Raw genomic sequence first — 21463 nt, 5'->3', positions numbered from 1 at the left:
GTCATGGTGACTGCTCCGCCTGGTGCATTTGGATCTTTGAGAGGGGACAAAAAGGAGCAGCACGGATAGGTTGCCTGTTAAGATCATCTAGTTCATCCCCTGGTTTTGGGATCAGACTGCCACCAGCACATCAAAAGCAGTGCTGGTTGAGTGTTAAATAAAACAAGTTTCTGTGACAAGCAAAAGTTTGCTTCACTGAGCCTGAGCCCAGGGCAGCACATGCTGAGGGACTCAGTGCAAGCACTTTGCTGCTGCTGTAAGAGCAATACTTCAATACTCCTCATGGAGTATTGAAGAGAATCCTGAGTACATTTTTCTGCCTCCTGTATTCCCAGGGGACAACTAGCCCTAAACTCACTGTGGTGGTAGCAGCTTTCTCCTAACTTCAGCTCGATTCATCAGCTTTGTTTGTTCCTGTGCCAGCCTTGTCCCGGAGCCCAGGCAGCTCTCGTCCCTCTCTCCTCTCCTTCTCCTCTCCCATGTTTGTGGAGAATGATTGTATCTCTGCTGCTCCCTGTTCCATGAGGCTGAGCACAGCAGCCCCTCTGCAGCTCCCCAGCTCTCTCAGCAGCCCTTTGCTGCCCAGCTTCCCCCCGCGTCCATCCCAGCTGAACACGGGTGACCAGACCCAAACAAAGTGCCCAGATAAGATCTTCCCGGGCCCTGCACAATGGAAACTTCTTCTAAGCCCAGCCAAGGCATCTGCTGAGGGTTGAGAGTCTTATTCCAGCAGGATGAGACTTTCCTTTGAAATCCATGTTGTTGCTACCAGTGTTCAGCTACCATAAGTGTTGCTTATTCAAAACTGTGTTAATCGTTGGCTTTGTGCATTTCAATACAACTTCATTTTTTACATTTTTTACAGACCCATCTGAAATCAATCTAAATGCCAATCTTCATCAGATCTCTGCAACTCTCAGCATTGCTGTTTGAAAATCTTTTCCCAGTACTGCACTTGAAACGGGAATGAGTCTTTTACACCTTGCCAAAAATAGATATTCTAAACCTAAGTTCCTATGGTTTGTCTGCTGCCTTCCTGCACAGGCAACCCCATCAGAGGCCAAGTCACCCTGGGACTGACTTGCAGGTTGCCAAAAATAGATATTCTTGCCAGGTTGCCAAAAAATAGATGTTCTAAACCTAAGTTCCTATGGTTTGTGTGCTGCCTTCCTGCACGGGCAACCCCGTCAGAGGCCAAGCCAGCTGTGACTCGGGGGTGAAGTTGCCTTGTGCCAGACAAGAGAGCTGGCAGCTGGGTTCTGCTTGCAAGGAGCAGGAGCCAAGGGATGGCTGCTCATGGCCCAGAGAGGCTGAGCAGAAGGGGTGTGTCTGCTCGGCTGCAGATTTTATATAAGGGCCATGCTTTAATCTCAGCTGTGGGGAACAAAGGGACATCGCAGAGTCCAGAGGAGTCCAGAGGAGCCTGAGTGGAGCCAAGAGCCCATCCCAGCTGGCTGCACCTGAGTCAGGTAACATCCTCTGGGTGCTGGTTGTGTGGTGGCAGGGTCCTCACTCTGGAAGTGCTTGACTGCTTTGGTTGGAGATTGTGCTGGGTGCCAAGCTCTGGATCACCTCCCTATGTCTGCTATGTCATAATTAAATTTATGTTAGTAGTTATTAAGTTATAACTTCTAGCTGGCTTATTTTTATCACTTGTGCTTTAGTTTATTGCTTTTGAAAGGTAGAAGGAGCACAGATAATCCTCAGATGTTTCCCTTGGCAAAGCCCCTCACCAAAAGACTGTATCGCAGGGATACAGAAACAGCTTAAACATCAAGTTTGGCTTCTTTTGTGTGAACATTTTGGGCCAGTCACAAGGGATGAGGAAAGGGCTTTTACTGACCCACACGTGGAGCCTCTCCATGTGTGTGGACATGAAGAAGGTTCTGTTGCTCTGGGCTTGAACAGAGTCTCCTTTGATCCAGATAAAGCGTAAAGGAGGGATTCCTTTCTCGACTTCTTTCCTCATAAAGACACTGGGGTCACTTCCGAGAGTTTTTGTCCTCACTGTCCCCTCTGATGTCTCCCTCGCCAGCAGGGGAATCTCCTGGAGATGACGGTTTTGAAGCTTTTTGGAATCATTTTCTTCTGCGGCCTCCTCTCCCCATCGCAGGAAGTCTTGTCTGGCCTGTCCTGTGCTGTCAGCCCGCGGGCGATGCAGAACGGTAACTACAAAAAACACCTCAAAGTTGTGTTTGCTTTGAAAGCTCTGTGGGACTCTGATGGGGGGTAAAACTTCCTGAGTTTTATTCCCCATCATTATTTCATCATTCCTCAGGGCTGCAGACTTTGCTCAGAGCCCCTGAGAGCCATCACCAGATTCATGGGTCAGGGAAATCTCTGCTCCAGAACTGGGGCACGTTTCAGCTCCAAGCAGCCACACAGAATTTCAGGGCTAGATCTGGGTTATTTCCTCCTTTTTTTTTTCTCAGTGTCTCATTTCCATATTGGAGCAGCTGATATTTGACAAACAGCTGCTGTGAAGTAGCAGACATAACAATATTTGCAATGTTCAGGCCTGTTTCAAGTTGTTTCTACTAAAAAAAAAACTCCAAAAGCCGAAAGCAAAAATAAACAGGCAAAAATCAACAAGTAAAAACCTCTTTGACAAAGGGGAAATGAGTTGTGAGTGGAAGCCCAGCCTCTGAGTGGGCTCACGTGCTCCTGGCAGTGCACAGCCAAGCTGTGATGTTTGGAGTCTGGGATGCTTTCCACTGCTGCTCCTCCTGTTTGCTTCACTAAGGGCAGCTTTGGTTTATTGCACCAAAGTTGTAAAATACCATCCCTGTGTTATTTTACTGCATGGAGACAGCTGATGTCTCTCCCTGAGGAGTTCTGGGGAGTGCAGGGGCTTTGCTGTGCCAGGATGGATCTGCCTGAGGGGGAAGAGGTCACTGCTGCCCGTGCTGGTGCTCACACACAGATGTTTTCCAGTTCTCTCAGATGCCATAATTCATAGCGGGCTCATCCACCAGCACCTGCAGGGTCTCGTGGTTCCCAACATCATGGGTGAAGGGAGTCAGCTGAACTCCCCCACCAGCATCACGGAGTAAGTGCTTCACTGTGAGTGCCCCTTCAGCATCAGCTCTGAGCAAGACGAGCTGAGCTGTCCCTGCCATGGTTGGCCCGGGCTGTTATCCTTGTTTCATTGTGGTACTGGAATTCTGACCCAATAATGCTGTCAGTGTGGTGGCAGCGTGGGTGGCTGGGGACACTGCAGGTTGCAGGTGCAGAATGAGAGCTCTGGTGGTGCTGTTAATGCCTGGCAGCACCGAGAGAGGGAAAAGGCACCACAGAGGGAAAAAGCTGACAGCTCTCCAAAGTCAGCTTCCACCCCAGTCTGGTTCTAGGCTGCCTTCTTGTAGTCAGCTGTCTCTTCTCCTTGCACCTCCTGCTGGAGGTGGCTGGGGTGCTGTGGGTGCCGTAGGTCCTCCCTAGGTGCAGCTGCTCAGCTGCTGGAAGGTGATTTTAATTGGTGCCAGCCTTTGCTGTCGTTCACAGCCTGCACCTCATCAAGGTCCGGGTGCCCAGGCTGTCGGTGGTGCTGCTGCCAGGGATCGGGGTCCAGCTGACCATCGGGGCAAAGCTGCAGCTCAGAGGCAACTGGTGAGTGGGGGATTCCGGGAGGGAACCCCTACCCTGACATATTTTATTTTATTTTATTTTATTTTATTTTATTTTATTTTATTTTATTTTATTTTATTTTATTTTATTTTATTTTATTTTATTTATATTTATTATATCTCTTAAGGATTTTGAAGGTGTTTGTTACCTATAATAAAGTCACAGAACAAAACAGACACCAGAAGATGACCTGTGGCATTGGCAATAGCCTGCAGGAAATGGAGAAGTCTGTTTCTCCTGGCTTTGGTGCGTTTCTGTGTGTAGAGGCTGAGAGATAATCCCATTTGCTTTTTTGCAGCTTGGTTGGCCTGCTCTCAGAACTCATTGATATCTTAGTGGAGGTGAACATTACTGCAAACATTAAATGCACGAATTTTGAATCTGGCACGTTCCAGGTTGTCACTGAAGACTGCCTCTGCATTCTTGGGGCCGTAAAGATCAAGGTCCTTTCTGGGTAAGTGCCCGTGGATTTATGTTTTCCTTATGTGCAATCCTCTCCTCTTTATTAATATGGACAGTCTGCCAGGACACAGAAGTGCTCACTGATACAGAGCCAGGCCTCAGGGATGGAATTTCTTCCCTATTGCCAATGCCAATTGCATCAGTGGAATGAGGGTTAATTTGCCCTGTTTGCCTGTGGAAATTTTAAGATCTGAAGCATGAGGTTTGGTACTTTCCCAACACACTTTCTCTAGACTTAGCTAGAGAATTGATAATGGGAGTAATGGGGCTGGGAGAATTCCAGGGACACAGGACCATTACTTTCCCTGGTTCTGTACTCTGCCTTTGGCTGCTGTCCCAGGAGTATGCCTGGCATGTGGAGTTTCCCTCTGACTGCTGTGCTCGTGTGTAATTCCATGCAAATGTCCCATCTCTTGCTCAGTCTTATTAAATTCCTGACAGCAAGGATTTGCTGACTTCATGTATTGATGAACTCAGCAGTAAATTGATAACGGGAAAAATTTTCTTCTATTGCTTTTGAATTACTCACTTTTCAGGCTCATCGAAATTCTCCTAATTAATTTTTGCATTATGCATTATATTTCAATCAGTGCAGCAGCTGCTCTGAAAAATGCTGTGTGAGTGAACAGAGGAACACGATTCACCTGCTCTGGGGGTCATGGTTTAGTTTTTAGCAGGATTAAAGTGATGGTTTGCAGGAAGTGAACTCCTAGGGGGGCAAGGGAAGTGTAGATATACACAAATGACTTCCTGGCAGCTCCTCAGATCCATTTGTAGGCAGAATTTGGGCATAAATAACAGGTGCTCTATGAATTCCTGTTGTCTGTCTGCCAACTCAACAGTCCAGAAATATATTGATTATCAGACAAAACTGCCTCTGTGCTGCTGCAGGCATCACAGGTCCTGAGTGAGTTGTTCAGCAGCAGTGTGGAAATGTCACACAGCAGATTTCTCCTCTTGTTATTCCAGATGCAAATTGTTTGTTCCCAGTAACTAACATGAAGATATCTCCTAACAGCTCCCTCTTCCCTTAACTACAGCACTGATTTAAATACCTGAGGGAGATACCAAGCACAAGGTTAGAATGTGAGAGGCTCACTCTTTTCATGCAGTGAAAGCTTCCTGAGAGCTGAAGGAAAAATTTTCCTCACAGAAAGGATTGTCAAGCACTGGAACAGGCTGCCCAGGGAAGTGGTAGAGACACCACCCCTGGAAGTGCTAAAAAAATGTGGCTATGGCCCTTGAGGATGTGGTTTAGTAGGGCACATGGTAGTGGTGCAGAGCTGACAGTTGGACTTGATAATTTTGGATGTGTTTTCCAACCCTAATGATTCTGTGATTGTCAGCAATGAGTGAAATTCTCTCCTCAGTGGGGTAGGTGGCTCTTTTTATCTCCAGCCCCTGCTCTGGTGAGCGTCAGCCACAGCACTGGCCCTGAAGGGATGGCTGAGGGTGTAGGAGAACGCAAAATGAAGGCTGGATATCTTTTTGTCCCCTGTCCTGGAGCTTTGTTTGTGCTGATTTGGAGGATTTTTTCTTTCTTTTCCAGCCTGCTCACCCTGTCAGTGAATGAGCTGGTGCTTCGCCAGCTGACAGCGACTCTGCCCGCTTTGGTATGGCTGAGGACTGTCCCCCTCTCACAGAAATACTGGGAAAAACTGGTTACAGCAAGATCCACTGTCTCTCTGTGCTGCTCTCCCACATCACTGCCACGGGCCATGGGGCTGGGGTGTGCACAGGGCTGCTGCCTGCAGGGCACTGCCTCAGATCAAACCATTTCCCTTCAGCGTGGTCCCACAGCTCCAGGGATGCTCCGCTGCCCCAAGTCTTTCACAGCACCCCAGCTGTGTCTGCTGCCCTGCAGCTTTCTCCCTGGTGGGGAAGGAGGGCCTCTGGGCAGGCTGTGGGTGATGGTGGTGAGGGGGTTGAGCGGTCCCGTCTGTGCTCTGTGTTGCAGCTCTGTCCCGTGGTGGATATCGTGATGAACCTTGTGAACATCCATCTCCTGAGCACTCTCAATGGTGCGTTGCTTGTGGAGGGTGAGGCGCTGCTGCCCCGTGTTTCCCACAGTGGGAACAAGACCCATTTCCCACATCAAGTCCCTCAGTGCATCAGCAGAAGTCCAGCACTTCTGCAGGGCTGTGGCTGAGCCTGGGATTCACACCCCAGCACTCCAATGAACTGCTCCCACCTAAGCCTCCCTTATTCCATTTTTATGCATCGCCTTTGGATTTTTCTTATTGTCTTTGATGCTCTTTGGGTGCTATATCCTAAAGGCAGATCCCACCAAGCTGAATTTGGGGATGTTCTGGCCCTTTGGAGTAGCAGCAAGCACCCCTCAGCCCTGAATGCTGGGGCCTGATTGTGGGTGTGGGGGCTGGTGGCCCTTGGGGTCAGGGGAGGTTGTGTTGCTGCTGATTTCCTGGGGCTGTAACGATCCTTTTCTCGTGGGCAGCGGTGATCCCGGTCGGCACAGCAGGAACAATCCACTACCAGCTGGCCAGCATCCCCTACACCTCTGGCAAGTTCCTGGGGCTGGATTTAGACGTAAGTTCATGCTGGGCAGCAGGACCCTGGGAGCGTGGCCGTGCCTTGCTCATCCCATGGGAGCTGTAGAATCCCAGGAGAAGCTGGGCTAATGATTTATCCAGGAAATGCAGCTCCTAAGTGCTTAGATCTCTATCCAAATCACCACTAAGTGATTGGCTGGGCTTTTCTTACTGTGCTCTGTATGCCAGCCTACCCTGAGTCTGCCCGAGGCTGTGTCTGTTGGGTGTAGCTGCTGGGATGAGCAGTTCTTCTCATGGGATGAGCAGTTCTCCTTCTCATGGGATGAGCAGTTCTCCTTCTCATGGGATGAGCAGTTCTCTCATCTCCCTTGCCCTGCAGACCCGGTGTTGGTGCTTTTTGCCTTTGCTGTTCAGTCTCTGCGATGGGTGAATGCTAAACCAGGCTAACGGGTGCATTTTTTACTTCTGCGTCACTGTGAGGGAGAAGAAGAACAGCAAAAAGCAAATGACTTGCTAGCAGAAGAGCTTAGAAAAGCAGCTGGGCAAAAGCCAGTGGGACATGAGCAGGGGTTTATAGCAAACCCTGCAGCCTGTGAAACCCATGCTGCTGAACTGACTTTGGTGCAATGCCTTCATTGGGAGGAGCCTTTGCCCCTGCCCCCCCGATGGTCAGAATCAGTCTCCTTAGCAAAGTCGGTGTCAGTGTGGGTGTCTGGGGAGCTGGAGGGCGGCTGGGGGAGGTCTGGGATCGCCGTGTGCAGCACCATCACCCCTCGGTGCTTGCAGTGAGACCTCAGGGATGAAGCGAGGCAGTGATTTGTGATTTGGACAGTGTGCTATTAGCTAATAGCACCTCAGTTAGCAGGCTGGCCTTTATCAGCTCCCGCCATCCATGAAACAGAGGGATCTGCCTGAGTCCGGTGCTTTCCCGAAGCTCCGAGGAGAGGAGGAAGGGAAGGATGTTCAGCTGGCACCGCTGCCCTCCTGTGAGATCTGAGCGTGCCTCGAGGCTTTGAGGGCTGATGTCTGTGCCACCTGTCTTTGCAGGGCGTGGTGAAGCAGGTGGGAGGCAGCACCATCCCCCACGACTCATCCCCCTCTGCTCTGCCTCCTCTGCTGGACCGGCTCCTGCTCTTGGTGATGCGCCAGAGCTTCCTCAATGCAGTCCTGTCCCTCCTGCTCCAGTTGCCACCACAGACCTTCCCCTGCACGCCAGACGCTGTGAGTACAGCTGGGCTGTGTTTCACGCCGGAGCGAGTGACAAGGGACAGACGCCAGCATCGGGGAGGGCTGCTTGTGCCTGTCCCTGGCTGTGCACTGTGTGTGTGCTCGCTGCCCCAGCTCTGCCTCCCTCCTGCCCTTCTCAGAGAGCTGTCACAGCACCTGCAGTGCCCAGCTGTGCACACAGCTGTGAGGACACCCCTGGGGACACCGACAGAGAGCAGTTGTGTCCTGGCCGTGCCACGGACTCCTGCAGGCTGTGAGCCTTTCGAGGAGTCTGCAAAGTGATGCAGAGAAGACATTGCATGTCTGCAGTGCCATTCCCTGGGTGTTTGCATTTCCCGTGCCTCTGATCTCTACTTCCCATGGGAAGTGTTGGGGGCCCTCACATGGCAGGTGGTGAAGGCCTCTGGGGGACATCACCTTCCACAGCTGGGTGCCACCACCCTAAAAACTACCAGGAGTCACCCAGATAGCTGGGGAACAGTGGAGAGAGGGGGGGCTCAGGGTGCTGTGACGGGGGGGCCTGGCAGGATGGGTGTTGTTGGGATCAGCTGGGGGGCTCACTGGGGCTGCTGGTGCTTCTGTTCCCCCAGTTCTCCGGTGCCAGCCGCCTGCGCGAGGCCGTGTGGACCATCGCTCCTGCTGGGGTGAGCAGCTTCTTCTGGCACAAGGCTTTGTGTAAAGCTCTCCAGGATGCACCTGGATGAGCCATCACGCCCCTGCCAAAGGTCCCCAGTCTTCTGCTCCCCTTCTCTTCCACCAGCATGGCCTGAGCCTGTCCTGCTGCCTGAGGAACTGATGGGAGTGGGACAAGGAGCTCGGGCTTTGCACAGCCCTGCCCAGTACCTGCTCTCCTGTCTGCCATTGTCTGTTCCAGCCTTCTCCTGCTCCCTGAACAGGGGAAAGATTTCTCTCAGCCTGTAGCCATTGACTTAGAAAGCTGCTAAATATTTCCTGTTTCCTTGTCTGGTGTATCCCCTTTCTTGGGCACCCTCTGACACCCACAGCCCCCTCTGTGTCCACCTTGCCTTCCTCATCCCTTCTGCCCTCAGCATGGAGAGCTGATCCGTGCTGCTGGACCTATTTGCTCTGTAAATTTGGCTTGTCCAGGGTGTGTGTGACCTTGGGGAGGCCCTGAGGAGCTATGGGGCTGTGAGAGTCTGCCTGGGGAGTGCCAGTCCCCTGCCTGGCTGGCGTGTGGGGTGCCAGAAGCCACCTCCATGTGTCCCCAATTCCCACAGTGCTCCGCCTGCAGTGGGACCAGTCCTCTGAACATCAAACTGGTGTTGAGAGGGAACCCGCTCATCCTCTTGGAAGAAAACAAAGCCAGTGTCAAGCTTTCAGTCCTGATTCAGCTGTTCAGTAACCACTTAGATGGCTCCATCCTCAACTTCCTGCTGCTGAAGGCTGTAAGTGTGGATGGAGCTGCCTGGGAGGGGTGCAGCGTGCAGCCAGCTGGGTGAGTGGTGGCTGGGATGGGGATGTTCCACCTGCTGATCCTCTCCCTCTCTGCCTGCAGGACCTTGCTCTAAACGTCCGCGTGTCGATTGTTGGGGGCAGGCTGGTGCTGCAGCTGGCCTTGGGCAGGTGAGCTGTCCCCTCACACAGGTGGGGACATTCTCTGTGCTGCGATGCTAGCTCTGGGGCTCCTGCCTTGAAATGTTTTCCGTGCCTGTAAACCAGACATTTCTTCTGAATGTGAGAATTTCATACCTGACTGATGGCATAAGGTGGATGGGGCAGTTCAGGAAGGATTGCAGCAGTTGGAAAGTTTTAAGAGGCTGGAGGAAAAGTGTGTCAGTTTTATAACAAGGAGGAATGAGGTAACCTGAATAATTGTAAGACTGTCAGCTTGACTTTGATCCTGGGCACTGGTTCGAAATGCCTGATATTGGACATGAATGATAAAGCAGTAAAGGAAAGTGCTGTCATTAATGCCAGTCAAGGCATGATTAAAGATTGGAGAGCATTCCTTATAGCGGGAGGTTTGAGGATTTGGGGCCATTTAGCTTGTCAAAGAGCTGGATTTAGAAGCAAAATTGGCATAGCTTGTATGCAGTGATATAGGGAATAGAAATGCGTCAGAAGGCTTTTAATTCAATAGACAAGGGTATAACAAGATTCAATAGAAGTAGAAAAGAGAAATTGAAAGTGGAAATAAAGCATCCATTTTAGGTTTGGATAGTCGTGTGATTGCAGTGATAGATGAGGAGCTGTAGCAAATTCACCAGGCTGGGTGCTTTTACATAGAATCACAGAATGGTTTGGGTTGGAAGGGATCTTAAAGATCATCCAGTTCCAGCCCCCCTGCCACGGGGTTCCAGAAGCTCTGCTCCCAGCTGGCCAGGAGCTGTCTCCTTCCTGCAAGTGAAGGGAGGGAGAGGGAAGGTGCAGCCAGGAGCTGTGTCTGCCCTGCTGCACTGCTGCATCACTGACAAGCAAATTAAAATTAAGCTTTTATTTTTCTATTTTCTTTTCTCTCTCTTGCAAGTGTTCCAGCCCCTGTTTCTCATGTCACAATGCAGGTGTCCCTTTGTGAATCTCTGCCCAGGGGCTGAGTGTGCTTGGAGGTGGCCAGGCCTGGCTGTGAGCTCTGGCTGGTGCCTTGTGTCTGACCTGCTGTTTGCTCTCCTTTCCCTGCAGCACTTCCCTCTCCTTGGAGTCTTCTGATGTTGGCATCAGTAATGTAAGTCTCTAACACTAGTCTGGGCTTTACTGGGCAGGGAGAGCAGCCAAGCATGATGCCCTGTGGCTCCTGGGGAGGGAGGGAGCCAGGCAGTGGCTGTGGGACGCTGTGATGGATTACCCCTGCTGATGGTCAGAGCTGCTCTGTGGTGTAGGTTGTAGCAATTCCTCTGTTGCTGGGGTTTCTTTTTCCCTTCTGCCTTTTCTAATAAAGAAAATGTAAAGCTGAAATCTGTTTGTTTATTCACCTCTGCTTGGGCAAAGCTCACACTGAGCTGCAGCAGAAGTGTCACGAGGCAGAAGTTTTTCTAAAGGAAGGACTGAATACAAATTGAAGAAGAAAAGTAGATTCACTTCAAAGAGAACAGGGACTGCTCTTTTTCTGTGTCAGGGGGCAGTGGTTTACAGTCCCAAGGGTCCTGCTTGCTGCTGGCATGGGCCAGGCAGTGCTGCTCACATGTTCCTCCTCTGATTCAGATCTCCACCCTGAAGCCCCACTGCAGCAGTTTGCTTGTGGAAACATTCATGCCTGCCATCAATGGTAAGGTGGCCGGGATGGCTGTAATGCTGGGAGCACTTGGAGTTCTGGGCAAGGAGGGAAGAGAGCTCATGTGTGTGTGGGGGTGGGGGGGGGAATGGGTGGGGTTTGGAAGATGTACAAGGAGTGCTGGAGCCATTAAAACCCTGAAATCCCAATTTTGAGGATGTACTTGAAAGTCCAACCTTATATTTGCACCATCTCACCCCAGCATCAGTTCTGGCAACAGTCAGTGATGGAGAGCTAAGGAAAGCCAAGCACACAGTGATGGCCCCGAGAAGCTCTGCTCCCTGTGCCCTCCCTGGAGCAGCTCTGTCTGGGCTGGGCTGGCTCAGCAGGTGAGGACCTGTCTGTCCCCTGCAGGTGCCCTGAGCATCGGGATCCCCCTGCCGAAGGTGCTGCGCATTCCCTTGGTGAATGTGGATTTTCAGATAAAAGCGGTGAGTGTTCAGTGGGCTGTTCCCTCCTCTAAGGCTCCAGGGCTGTTCACAGGACCCTGCCAGTGCTGGCTGTGTGTGCAAGGGCTGTAGAATTCAATCCCTGAAAGACTGAAAGGGCTGCTCTGCCTGACCTCCCTGGTCAGGGAATGATCCTGAGAATGTGATGCCCACACAAGGTGTGGACCCAGCTGCATCATGAGCAGTGCTCAGGCACTGGGGCAGGTCCCAGTTCCCTGCCCAGGCCCTGTTTTCCTTCTGAAGAACTCAGGGGGAGCAGCTCTGATGTGGATCCAGGCATTCAGGCAAGCCCTCTCCAGTGGCACCATTCAAAGAATCTTTTTAGTTCACCCTGGTCCAGCCCTGTTCATCCTGGAGGTGTCCTGGAGTAGCTGGAATATTCCCCAACAGCTCCCAAAGAGTTCTGTGCCCAACACCTCCAAAAGAGTTCTGTGCCCTCCTTATTACAAACTGGACACGAGGACTTTTGCAGGAGGGTTCTGTCTTTGCTGTGTGTTGTGAACCAACATCCCCTGACAGGAGATAATGTGTTTGTGTTTCTCCCTGCTCTCCTCCAGGGCCTGATTGTGTTTCTGGTGTGAGCTGTGCAGCCTGAGGCATGGAGAGGACTATGGGGGCAGAGAGAGGAAGAGAGCAGTGAGAATGGAATGCCAGGACCAGCATTATCTGCTTTTCTTTACTAAACTTGATTCAAGATTCTTGATAATATTTAAGACACTTTAAAGTGAATTGGCTTGTGTGAGTACAGTTTGACACTTGCACGCCTGACTGGCAGCTCTGTGTGCAAGCATTTATTTAGAGAAGCTGGTGTGGTTTTGGGGTCACAGTCACAGCAGTTGAATATGGTGCTGCAGTGGAATTGGGAAATTTCTTCTGAGGTAAAATTTTTCCTGAGAGAATGAAAAAGTGAATTTGTTGCATGTGGCTTCTGAAGTGACTCTCCCCATCCTTGTCCAGGAGGATGTGAAGTGCTGAGTGGGAGCTCAGCATATGTTTGTCATGTAACTCTTTTAATAAATGTTCCTACTTTTTTAGTGCTTGGAATGAAGTTCTGGCTTCTGATGCTTCTCAGGGTGAGCTTCTGTCCTGCCTCCACTCTGGGATCTTGTTCCTTTGTGACAATCATTATTGTGAGTTTGGGTTTGAAAAGTCTTCTCACTTGAACTTCCTGAGGAAAAAAATTGAGCTTTCAGTGGCTCCTCCTGGCCTGATAACCTGCTGACCAAATGCTAATCCACAAGCAGAAATCAAAATTAAATCGAATTTCCAAAGGTCATGAAGCATTTCCTCATAGAATGTGGAGGGAAAACTTCCTTAGCAGAGGCCTGAGAGGTCTGATAGCCCTGGAGAACACCCATCTGCCTGCCAGAGCCATGCCTGCTTAGGCTGCTGTCACAGCCTGTTGGTCTCTGCATGTCACAGAGACAAGAATCCCAGCATTTTGGATTTTAAAAAGCCCAAATTATTCTGTGTTAAAAAAATTACACATCTCAGGTTTCAAATGGGCTCTCCAACACCATTTTTTTCCCAGCACTGGATGATATCACAAGTGTGTGACTTACTCCTTGTGTCCCCAGAGGTTGTGGCAGTCTGGCACTGAGCAGGTGAGGGACGGGGCAATGTTCCACCTGCATTTCTGCCTGAAGGTAGGAACAGCTCAGTTTCTGTGGGGCCAAACCTGTGGCTGCTGCCTGAGCTCCCAGCATCGCTGTGAGATGCTGCAGAGGAGTCACTGAGCACGGCAGAGGAGGTGCTGGTCCCTCTTTGTGTGAACTGGCCAGCACTCCTGAGCTGTGCCAAACACAAACCTGGTGTCACACACTGTCACCACATGGGCTGGCCTGCCTCGTGTCCAGCAGAAAGGCTTTGGGTGGCTTGAAGACCATGCTGACATTGAAGATGCGTGTCCTGGGGAGTATAAACAGCTCTTTTGGTTCCCAGCAAGGTGCAGGCTGATGCTGCCCGTGGGACTGTGCTCTCCAGAGACTGTTCAGCTGCTGGTGACACTAGCCTTGTCCTGTCCCTGGGCAGAAGTGGCACTCCTGTTGGTGACAGGGTGCTGCACTGAAGCACTGGGCTGGGTACAGCCCCATCACCAGCTGAACCCCTGTGGAGTGAGGTGCCAGCAAGAGTGAAGGCTGTGGAGCTTTGGAACCTGCTCAGGAGTGGGGAGCAGGGAGCTCAGATCCCATTGCTCTTGTTCTGTGACACCCGCATGCCCTTGGAGCTGGCAGAGCAGGCTCTGGGTGTCTGTGGGACCCTGTTACCTGGAGGATGGGATGAGTGACAACTCCCCAGCAACCTGCGCTGGCATCTGCTCTGTGCCACTTCAGGGCTCCTGCACTGCTGGGACTTGGTGTTTCCATCCATCCTTTTTGCCCACAGGTGGCAGAACAGGCTGTGTTGATACAAGGTTTTGTTCTGGTTCCTGAGCAAACACCTTCTGGACAGTGAGTAAAGTTTAGGGCCTCTTTTCATTCCCGTTTGGCCATCACTTCTGTGTGTACTCTGCTCTACTGGGAGGCATTCATTTCTCTGGCACAATACAGAGGGCTCTGTGATCTGGCACTGTCCCAGGCCTCTGCTTGTCTTGAGAAAGAAAACAGTGTGGCAAGAACTTGTGCTGAGAGGCTGCTGCTGCATGGAGCGCTGGCACAGCAAGCCCAGGGTCACAGAGGAGTGGAAAAGTCATCTTGTGCCCCTGGAAAAGGCTTTTCCTCTCGGGGTCTGGCCTCCGTCATGCTGCTCATCACATGGGACTGAGGAGGAAGCAGCAGAGGAGACTTTTCCAAAGGGAAAGGCAGCATCTTCTCAGTGTTACTTGTCACTCCTGCAACTTGTACATCTAATGCTCTGAATTTCTAGCGGCTTCAGGACTATATCCAGAGCATGAAACTGCAATGCAGAACCCTTAAGAGCTGGGATAATCCCTTTCAGGAAAGTTTCTTTAACACTGGAACCATGACAGGCTGGAAAATCTTTTGCTGGGTGAGCAGCAGGAGGGGCTGCCAGGGACTGGCTGTGCTGCTGGTGGCCTGGGGGTTTGTTGGAGCTCTCTGACTCTTGCCCCTGGCAAAAGCTTCATCCGTCTGCTGTTGAGTGGGGGCTGGAGAAGGGGCTTGTTCCCCCTGCTGTGGGGTTTGAACCATCTGGCTGGTGCATGTTGCTCCATGTGCCAGTAGAGAGGGAAGCTGGGGGTCACCAGGCAGCTCCTCCTGCAGGACTGCCCAGGAAAGTGATGGATTTTGTGTTTGCCAAGGGAGCTAATGCAAACACTTTTTTCAGCATTCCTTTTCCCTGGCTGTGCTGGGGGTCTCAGTCAATGGGGTTGCTGGAGGGAGAAGCAGAAGACCCTCATTCTCCAGCATGAGGGAGCTCTAAGCTGTGGCTGTTCCCAGGTGGGGCTGAGAGCTGTGGGTGCAGCTCCTGAGAGTCCAGCCCTGCGCTGGAGAGGCAGAGTCGTGCAGTGAAGCTTGGAGCCAGAATATTCCCTGCCAAAGAAATGCATCTTTTCACTACTGTATCTTATTCCTTTTGGGAAACTGGTTTAACATATATTAGTCAAAGAATAATGGTTGCAGCTCTACCAAGAAGCTTTTATTAGGAGCTGTTTCTGCTATGGCCCACCTCAGGCATTAACATCATTAGTCAGGTCCCCACTCCGGGCGTATAAACCTTCAGGGTTCTTTACTCCTCGCAGTAAATCAACCTGGCTTGTTTTGTTTGCTTTTCCTATTTCTGAGCCTTTGAAATAGAAGGTTTTGAAGTGTTTTCCAGCAGCTTCAGAGGCTAGAAATGATGGGTATAGTTGTAGCAAGTGAAAGCAGGTGTAGATGTAATTAATAAGGTTTTGTGGTTATGTGAAGCATCACCATGGGAGAGCTCTGGTGGGAGCTGCATGATCAGGGAGAAGGATTCTCCTCCTGGGCTGCACAGTCAGGGATGAGGATGCTTCTCCTGGGCTGCATGGTCAGGGACAAGGATTCCTCTCCTGGGCATCAGCACAGGCTCATGCTCTGCCTGTCTGGGGTAGACGCCAACAGCACCCAGTGATTGAGTGACTGGGGCAGCTTTTGAAGCTCTGTTACCACTCACCCTCCCCTTTTGGATGCCTGTGTCTGCTGTGGGTGTTTTTTCCCCCCTTTATGTTCCTCAACAACCGTGAGATGTGTTTGGTCAGTAGGAAAGAGCATCCCAATGCCAGCGACCACGGCGCCGGCGCAGTCTGACGCCTGCAGTCACCTCTCATTCAGCATCTTCTCTGTGACGAGCTTTCTCAGAAGCAAAGTGTTGAAAATATGACTGCCTTCAGGTCTAAAATTAGAAACCATTCTGCAGACTGATTTCCTCCCCCTCCTCTTCTTTCTGACCCAGGAAACTCACCAGCTGTAATGTTCCCATAGTAACACGAGACATGGAGGAAAAGCAGATGAAAGATCTCTCCTTGCAGGGACTATGTTGTTCTGCAGCTGAGAGGCACAAGTCAGTTCCGCATCCTTGTAAATGAGTGGAATTAATTAAATGTAGGGTCTGGACATGATGGGCAAATTTTATCTGTTCATAGCTACAAATTGTTGAGGGGGGAAAAATGTCAATAGTCACACCAGCAAATGCAGAATTAAAGAGAATGTTTAATTAAAGCACGAAACGTTGTTACAATCCATTCTCTGTGCAACAAAACTACCAGGAGCAGGGCTGGAAGAGAAATCTGCTAGTCCAACACCATTATTATCCAGAATATAAAACCATGATGTTTTAGTAAGTCAAGAAAGAAGATTTTCAACATTTCAAGCAGTGGCAAACCACGGAGCACGATGTGAGAGTCAGCTGAAAGATTCTGCCACTGTTCTACTCCAGACACCGGGCTTCACTCCCAGGCTCTTGCCTCTCCAGCCCTTGCCTCCAGCTGGAGGTTGCAGGGGATCAAGACATAATCCTGAGCAAGGAAGGAAGGAAGGAAGGAGGACTGAGCATGGTGCCTGTGTGGCTCCATCAGCCCACACGGGGCTCCACCATCACCCCCACGGCCCCAGGCACTGCCTGTGTCCACAGGGCTGAAGAGGGGCTGGGCCCATTGAAGGCAGTGGAACTTGGTCCTGCACGTTGCCAGGCTGGACGATCAGGCTCTGATTTATCCTGGAGCTGGGAGGTTAGCATTGTTCCCAGGCTTCCTTTAAATCAAGCACAGCAGGGAGCAATTTAAATGCCTTATTTCTTACCTTGTGAATGGTGATGTTGACATCGGTGTAAGTGAAACTGGCGATGTGGGGCAGGAAAACCCCTTGTCTCAGGACCTCTGAGAGAAAGAAAGAGGGAAAGTGTCCAGCTGGGTGCTGCCTGGGTCCATGATGAACTTCCCACACGGCAGCACCCACAGAGCTCCCATCTCCTCACTGTTTATCTGGGCTGGCACCTCCTCACGAATCGTGGGCAGGAACAGCTCCTCCAGCAAGGCAGCCTGTGTGGGAAGGTCAGGGTCAGCTCATGGTGTGGGGCTAAAGCAGGAGGAGAGGGGCAGAAAGGGTCCAGCTGCTCACTGCACCTCTTCCCCCCCCACAGGTCCCTCCCATCAGGTGCAGCAAGCACCCAAAGTCAGCATTTCCATATTTCCCTGCTGGCACCCACTGCCCAGGATGGCTGGGAAAGCTGAGGGGGACCAGGCTCTTAGAGGATGGTGCCAGGAGTGGCCACAGCTGGAGGTACCTACCAGTATAGGACCCACATCAGAGGTGGCCAGGCTGAGCTCGATATCCCTGGAAAACAAAGAGCAGCAGAGGAGCTGCTGGTGCTGAGCTGTACTAAGCAGTTTCCTGTTTCCCCAAACTCCTCATCTGGGCTTTTGTGGGAGTGTGGAAGCTGCAGTTACCACTTTTCTCCCTAGCCATGTTTCTGGAATTTCAGAAAATTCAGAAACTGTCTCCCTGGGGAAGAAGCTACATCTGCAATGCCCAAACTCTAAAATCTAAAACCCTCCCCAGCCCACTTTGCCTCTCCTTTCCCTGCCGTGGGTGGAACTGTCCCCCTGGGGCTCCTGCAGGGCAGATGGGTCATTACTCTACGGCTGCCACAGAGATGATCATCCTCGTGTCGGCCACGCTGAGGTGGAGCCTGGCAGTCACGTCCTGTGAGAGGAACAGAGGGCAGGATCAGTGAGGAAACAACCCCACTGGGGCTTGGTGGGGTGTGAGGAACCCATCCACGTGCTGCCCCTGCAGTGTGCTCCCTGCATCCTGCACGATGCCCCACAGCAAACACGGCAGGACACCGGGAGCACAGTGATGGAGAAGGCTGAGTCAGCCCTGCCGTGGCTGCAATGGGGCTCAGAGGAAGGGACAGTGCCTGTGGCAGCAGGGACACACTCAGCACATGCTCCCCAAGCTCCACACCCACCACGTTGACGCTCAGGAAGCTCTGGAAAAGGGATGATCCTGCTCCGATCTGGGCAGTGAGGAAAAGCTGCACAGTTGCTTTGTCTTCCTCCAGCACCACGTGAGGTGAGCTCCGGGTCACAGCTTGAAGCACCACTGGGAGGTCCTCTTGGAAGAGGGAACCCATCTGCCGAGGGAGTGGGGTTGTTTCTGGGCATGGCAGCCACTCCTGCTCCCCCAGGGTGGCAGCTGGGGACACTGCCTGAGCTGGGCTTGTGCCTCTCGGGGTTACAGGGACAGCAACACACCTGAGTGATCCTCTCAGCCAAGGTGGCCGTGGTCAGCGAGCTCTGAAACACAAAGCACAGCTCATGATCAGACCCACGGGGCTGCTCCAGGGCTCGTGGCCGTGCAGCCCCTTTGATGAGCCCATCCCACCCCTGGGTACGTGCAGGAGCCCTCCTCACACCAGCCCATGCCAGGAGCAGCCTGCAGGTTACTCCTCATGGCAAACTCTCCCTGCTCCATTAGACCAGGAATATTTTTAGGAGCATGGGTGTGAGGGGCTGGGACTCCTGCTCGTGCTTGGACACACTCTAATTTCTATGTAGGGCTTGTGGTTCCTCCAAGATGTTCCCGGGGCAGGGCTGTCCCTCCAAGTGGGTATCTCCCACTCCTTCCTTCCTCCCTTGTTCCACTCACCAGGAGACTCACGTTGAGGGCTCCAGACTCTTCCAAGGCAGAGAATAAGCTGGTGTAGAAGTGCTCAGAGAAGGCCAGCATGAGGTGGGAAGGGCTGGAGCTCGCTGGCTCAGGCATGCTGAAAGGCACAGGGCTGACTGGCAGGGGGATCGCTGTCCCTGCCACTTGGAAAGTTGTCTGCAGGGACACAGGCAAAGAGAAAATGAATTTCAAGCGTCTCAGGGCTGTAGCACTCGCTGGAAGCAGCTCTTCCAAGAACTGGAGCTGGGCTGTAGGAGCTGAAAAGTGAGGACTTACTTGCAAAGAGATAATGATTCCCTGCTCGGAGTACATGGGGGCAGCCAGGGGCAGGTACTGGACTTGGCAGTTTGGTGTGATGGGGAATGGAGCTGCAAATGGAGCAGAGAGATGCTCAGGAAGAGGAGGGAAGGAGTGACAGGCTCTGGGAAGTGTCAGGGTTTCCAGAGTAAAAAAGATAGGGAAAGAGCTGGGCAGAGGGAGCCGGTCCCCAGGGAGATGATGGCAGCAGAGCCTCTGCTGCTGCAGGGTAGGAATTTGTCCCACCTCATAATCTGCTCCAAAATGCTCCTTGAAACCCTCAGTCCATAATGGGACTGAAAGCCAACTGCCCACCTGCCAGTGACATCAGCCGTTCATTTGGGAAAAGCAGCAATTTGGAGACTTCCAGGCAAATCTATGGAGTAAAGAACAAAAAGAGAAGACGGGTGATAGATGAACATGGGGTCTGTTGGCACTGGGTGTCCCCAGAAAGCCTCTGGGGTGGGTGTTGCCACTGGCTGGCAGCAGGAGCCAGGGGACAGTGGCAGTGTCCAGTGAGCACAGAGCTGTGGGGGAAATCTGGAAAAGCACCAGGCAGACATGAAGTGCTCTAATTCTCACAGACCTCTACAATGCTGTCTTATGCCTTTACAAACTTCATCTTACTTTTTCAACGTTGATCTGCTTGTCCACGTCCGAGCCCGAGGACTTGCTGGGTAAAAACAACAGAACAGACGTTAGGAGAAAACCAGATCAGCCAAAGGTGGGTGAGTGTCTTTCATCTGACCCAAAAGGCATCCAGAGACAGAATTACCACTGTTTTCTATTAAGCTATGATTACAGTTGAGAATCACAAACCACTGGAGAATTGCCACTGGACCTACATTGAAAGCATTCCAGCTGCACAACTCTAAAAGTGCCACTCCCTTGTGACAGACTGAAACTCTCTTAAAATGGGGAAACCACCCCAAAAGTAGATCAAAGCTCCTCCCATGAAGATAAAGTTTTAGTGTTGGCCTTTGTTAGCTTTGAGGGCAGTGAGCAAGTCTCAATCCAATGCCTAGAAACGTTTGTGCTTCAGTTTCTTGTTTTACCCATTACCTGAATCCCACAAGGAGGAAAACTGTGGGGCTGACCTGTCTGTCTCCTCAGTGCTCTGCACCTCCTCCAGGGTGGGTTTGCAGTCAGAGGTCACCAGCTCCAGGTTGCCTTCAGGGTTCATGTCCACGTGGAGGTCTGCCAGGATGGACAGCCTCATCTCCCTGGTAGCTGAGCTGTGGAAGAGAGGAGAAGGCTGGAGCTGGGGGGTGCTCCTGGCCACACTCCCCTCAGGCCACCCTTGCTCCTGCAGGTGCCTTGTGGCTTCAGGCAGGAGCTTGGGCTGGTTCCAGCCCGGCAGCCCCGGCACTCACGGGGCAGATGTGACGCCAAGGTCCACCTCGATGCTCAGCCGCATCCCGGTGTCGGGGACCAGGGTCAGGGAAAACTTGTCAACTTTGACAGAGATAATTTGGTTCCTGCTGGAGCAGAAAGGAAGGTGTTGGGAGACCAGCACAGACCCTGAGAAACCCCTGAAGTTCACGAGATCTGCACAGATAAATCCAGGCCCTGAGAGCAGCATGGGTTCTGCTGCTGCTGGACACCAACAAAGGAGCCAGGACCTCATTTCTAAACCTCCTGGTCTACAGGAGGATTTTTGTTCTCACTGGCAAAGTGCCTTTTGTGACAATATTCAAACACCAGTGTGAGCTAGGGGTATGGCAGGAGCAAGAGAGGGCAACTCACCTACTTGGGGAGGCTGGAGATGGGGCTGGGGCTGGCGGGGCCATGAGGTCCCTCCTGAGGACCGACTCTGCATGTGGCTTTGAAACTTCAGCAACTGTGAAACAGAGCAGATGTTTTATGAGAGCCTCTGGAGCCTGTGTCCTGATGGACAGGCTAAAACCCATTTCCATCCCTTACTAACCCCCTGCTGCTAGCAATGGGCAGCAGGGTACGCTGAGTAGTGGCATGAGATTCTGCTGCCAGCGTTTGGTGTTTCACCAGCAGAGTGGAAGATGTCACTGCTGCTGCTGCTGGATGGGAGGTGTGGGTCTGCACTTACGGTATCTCAGTCCGGAGGGGGTGAGGATGCCTCCACAGTCGGGTGACCTGCTGGTGTGAGCTGGCACCAGGAGGCTCAGAAGGATGCTCAGGGTGCAGAGCATCGCCATGCAGGCACCTGGAGAACGAGGAGGAGAAAGAAGAGGAAGAGGAGGAGGGGGAGGAAGAGGGCACCCACAGCAGCCTGGTCAGAACAACGTGGCCCTTGCCTGGCCACTGAGATAAGGAGCCACAGATCTGCTCCTTGACTGGGGTTGTGATGTGGAGCTTGTCAGCTGTGGTGCAATAACAGCCCACAGCTCTCGTGTGGTGTCTCAAAAGCACTGACAGAAGGTTCAGCCTTGAAGAACCTCTGCAATCTTGTGGGCTAGAACAGTGCCTGCAGTGATATCTCACTTACTGAGGAGCACAGAATGGCCACAACTGGTATAAAAATAGCAAATAAATAGAAGCTAAAATTAATAGAGGAAGGAATGGAAGTTATGGAGGAGTTATAAAGTCAAATGAAAA

General features: G+C 51.8%; 2 protein-coding genes across 2 annotated transcripts; one reads left to right on the top strand and one right to left on the bottom strand.

The window, feature by feature from the left end:
• The first annotated feature begins 2053 nt into the window (after nucleotides 1-2053).
• On the top strand, nucleotides 2054-12471 carry LOC119710248 (BPI fold-containing family B member 4-like). The gene is made up of 15 exons (XM_038159073.1): nucleotides 2054-2165; nucleotides 2935-3049; nucleotides 3502-3606; nucleotides 3923-4078; nucleotides 5636-5699; nucleotides 6044-6107; nucleotides 6542-6633; nucleotides 7644-7817; nucleotides 8414-8467; nucleotides 9062-9229; nucleotides 9340-9407; nucleotides 10464-10506; nucleotides 10983-11046; nucleotides 11407-11483; nucleotides 12059-12471. Exons 1-15 carry the CDS (start codon nucleotides 2054-2056, stop codon nucleotides 12080-12082), a joined length of 1380 nt encoding a protein of 459 aa, XP_038015001.1. The 3' UTR covers nucleotides 12083-12471.
• Nucleotides 12472-16329: 3858 nt separating this feature from the next.
• On the bottom strand, nucleotides 16330-21066 carry BPIFB2 (BPI fold containing family B member 2). Its single transcript, XM_038158863.1, has 15 exons — nucleotides 20955-21066; nucleotides 20636-20729; nucleotides 20263-20367; nucleotides 19987-20124; nucleotides 19517-19562; nucleotides 19205-19265; nucleotides 18869-18960; nucleotides 18572-18748; nucleotides 18178-18219; nucleotides 17892-18056; nucleotides 17556-17623; nucleotides 17209-17254; nucleotides 16896-16959; nucleotides 16721-16797; nucleotides 16330-16437 (listed from the first exon to the last, which is right to left on the bottom strand). The coding sequence occupies exons 1-15, from the start codon at nucleotides 21061-21063 to the stop codon at nucleotides 16369-16371; spliced, it is 1353 nt and encodes a 450-aa protein (XP_038014791.1). The 5' UTR covers nucleotides 21064-21066; the 3' UTR covers nucleotides 16330-16368.
• Nucleotides 21067-21463: the final 397 nt, after the last annotated feature.

Source organism: Motacilla alba, chromosome 20 (assembly GCF_015832195.1).
Source record: "Motacilla alba alba isolate MOTALB_02 chromosome 20, Motacilla_alba_V1.0_pri, whole genome shotgun sequence".
Classification (NCBI taxonomy): Eukaryota; Metazoa; Chordata; class Aves; order Passeriformes; family Motacillidae; genus Motacilla; species Motacilla alba.
Note: the sequence above shows the minus strand (reverse complement) of the source record. Positions and strands in the feature narration are given on the sequence as shown.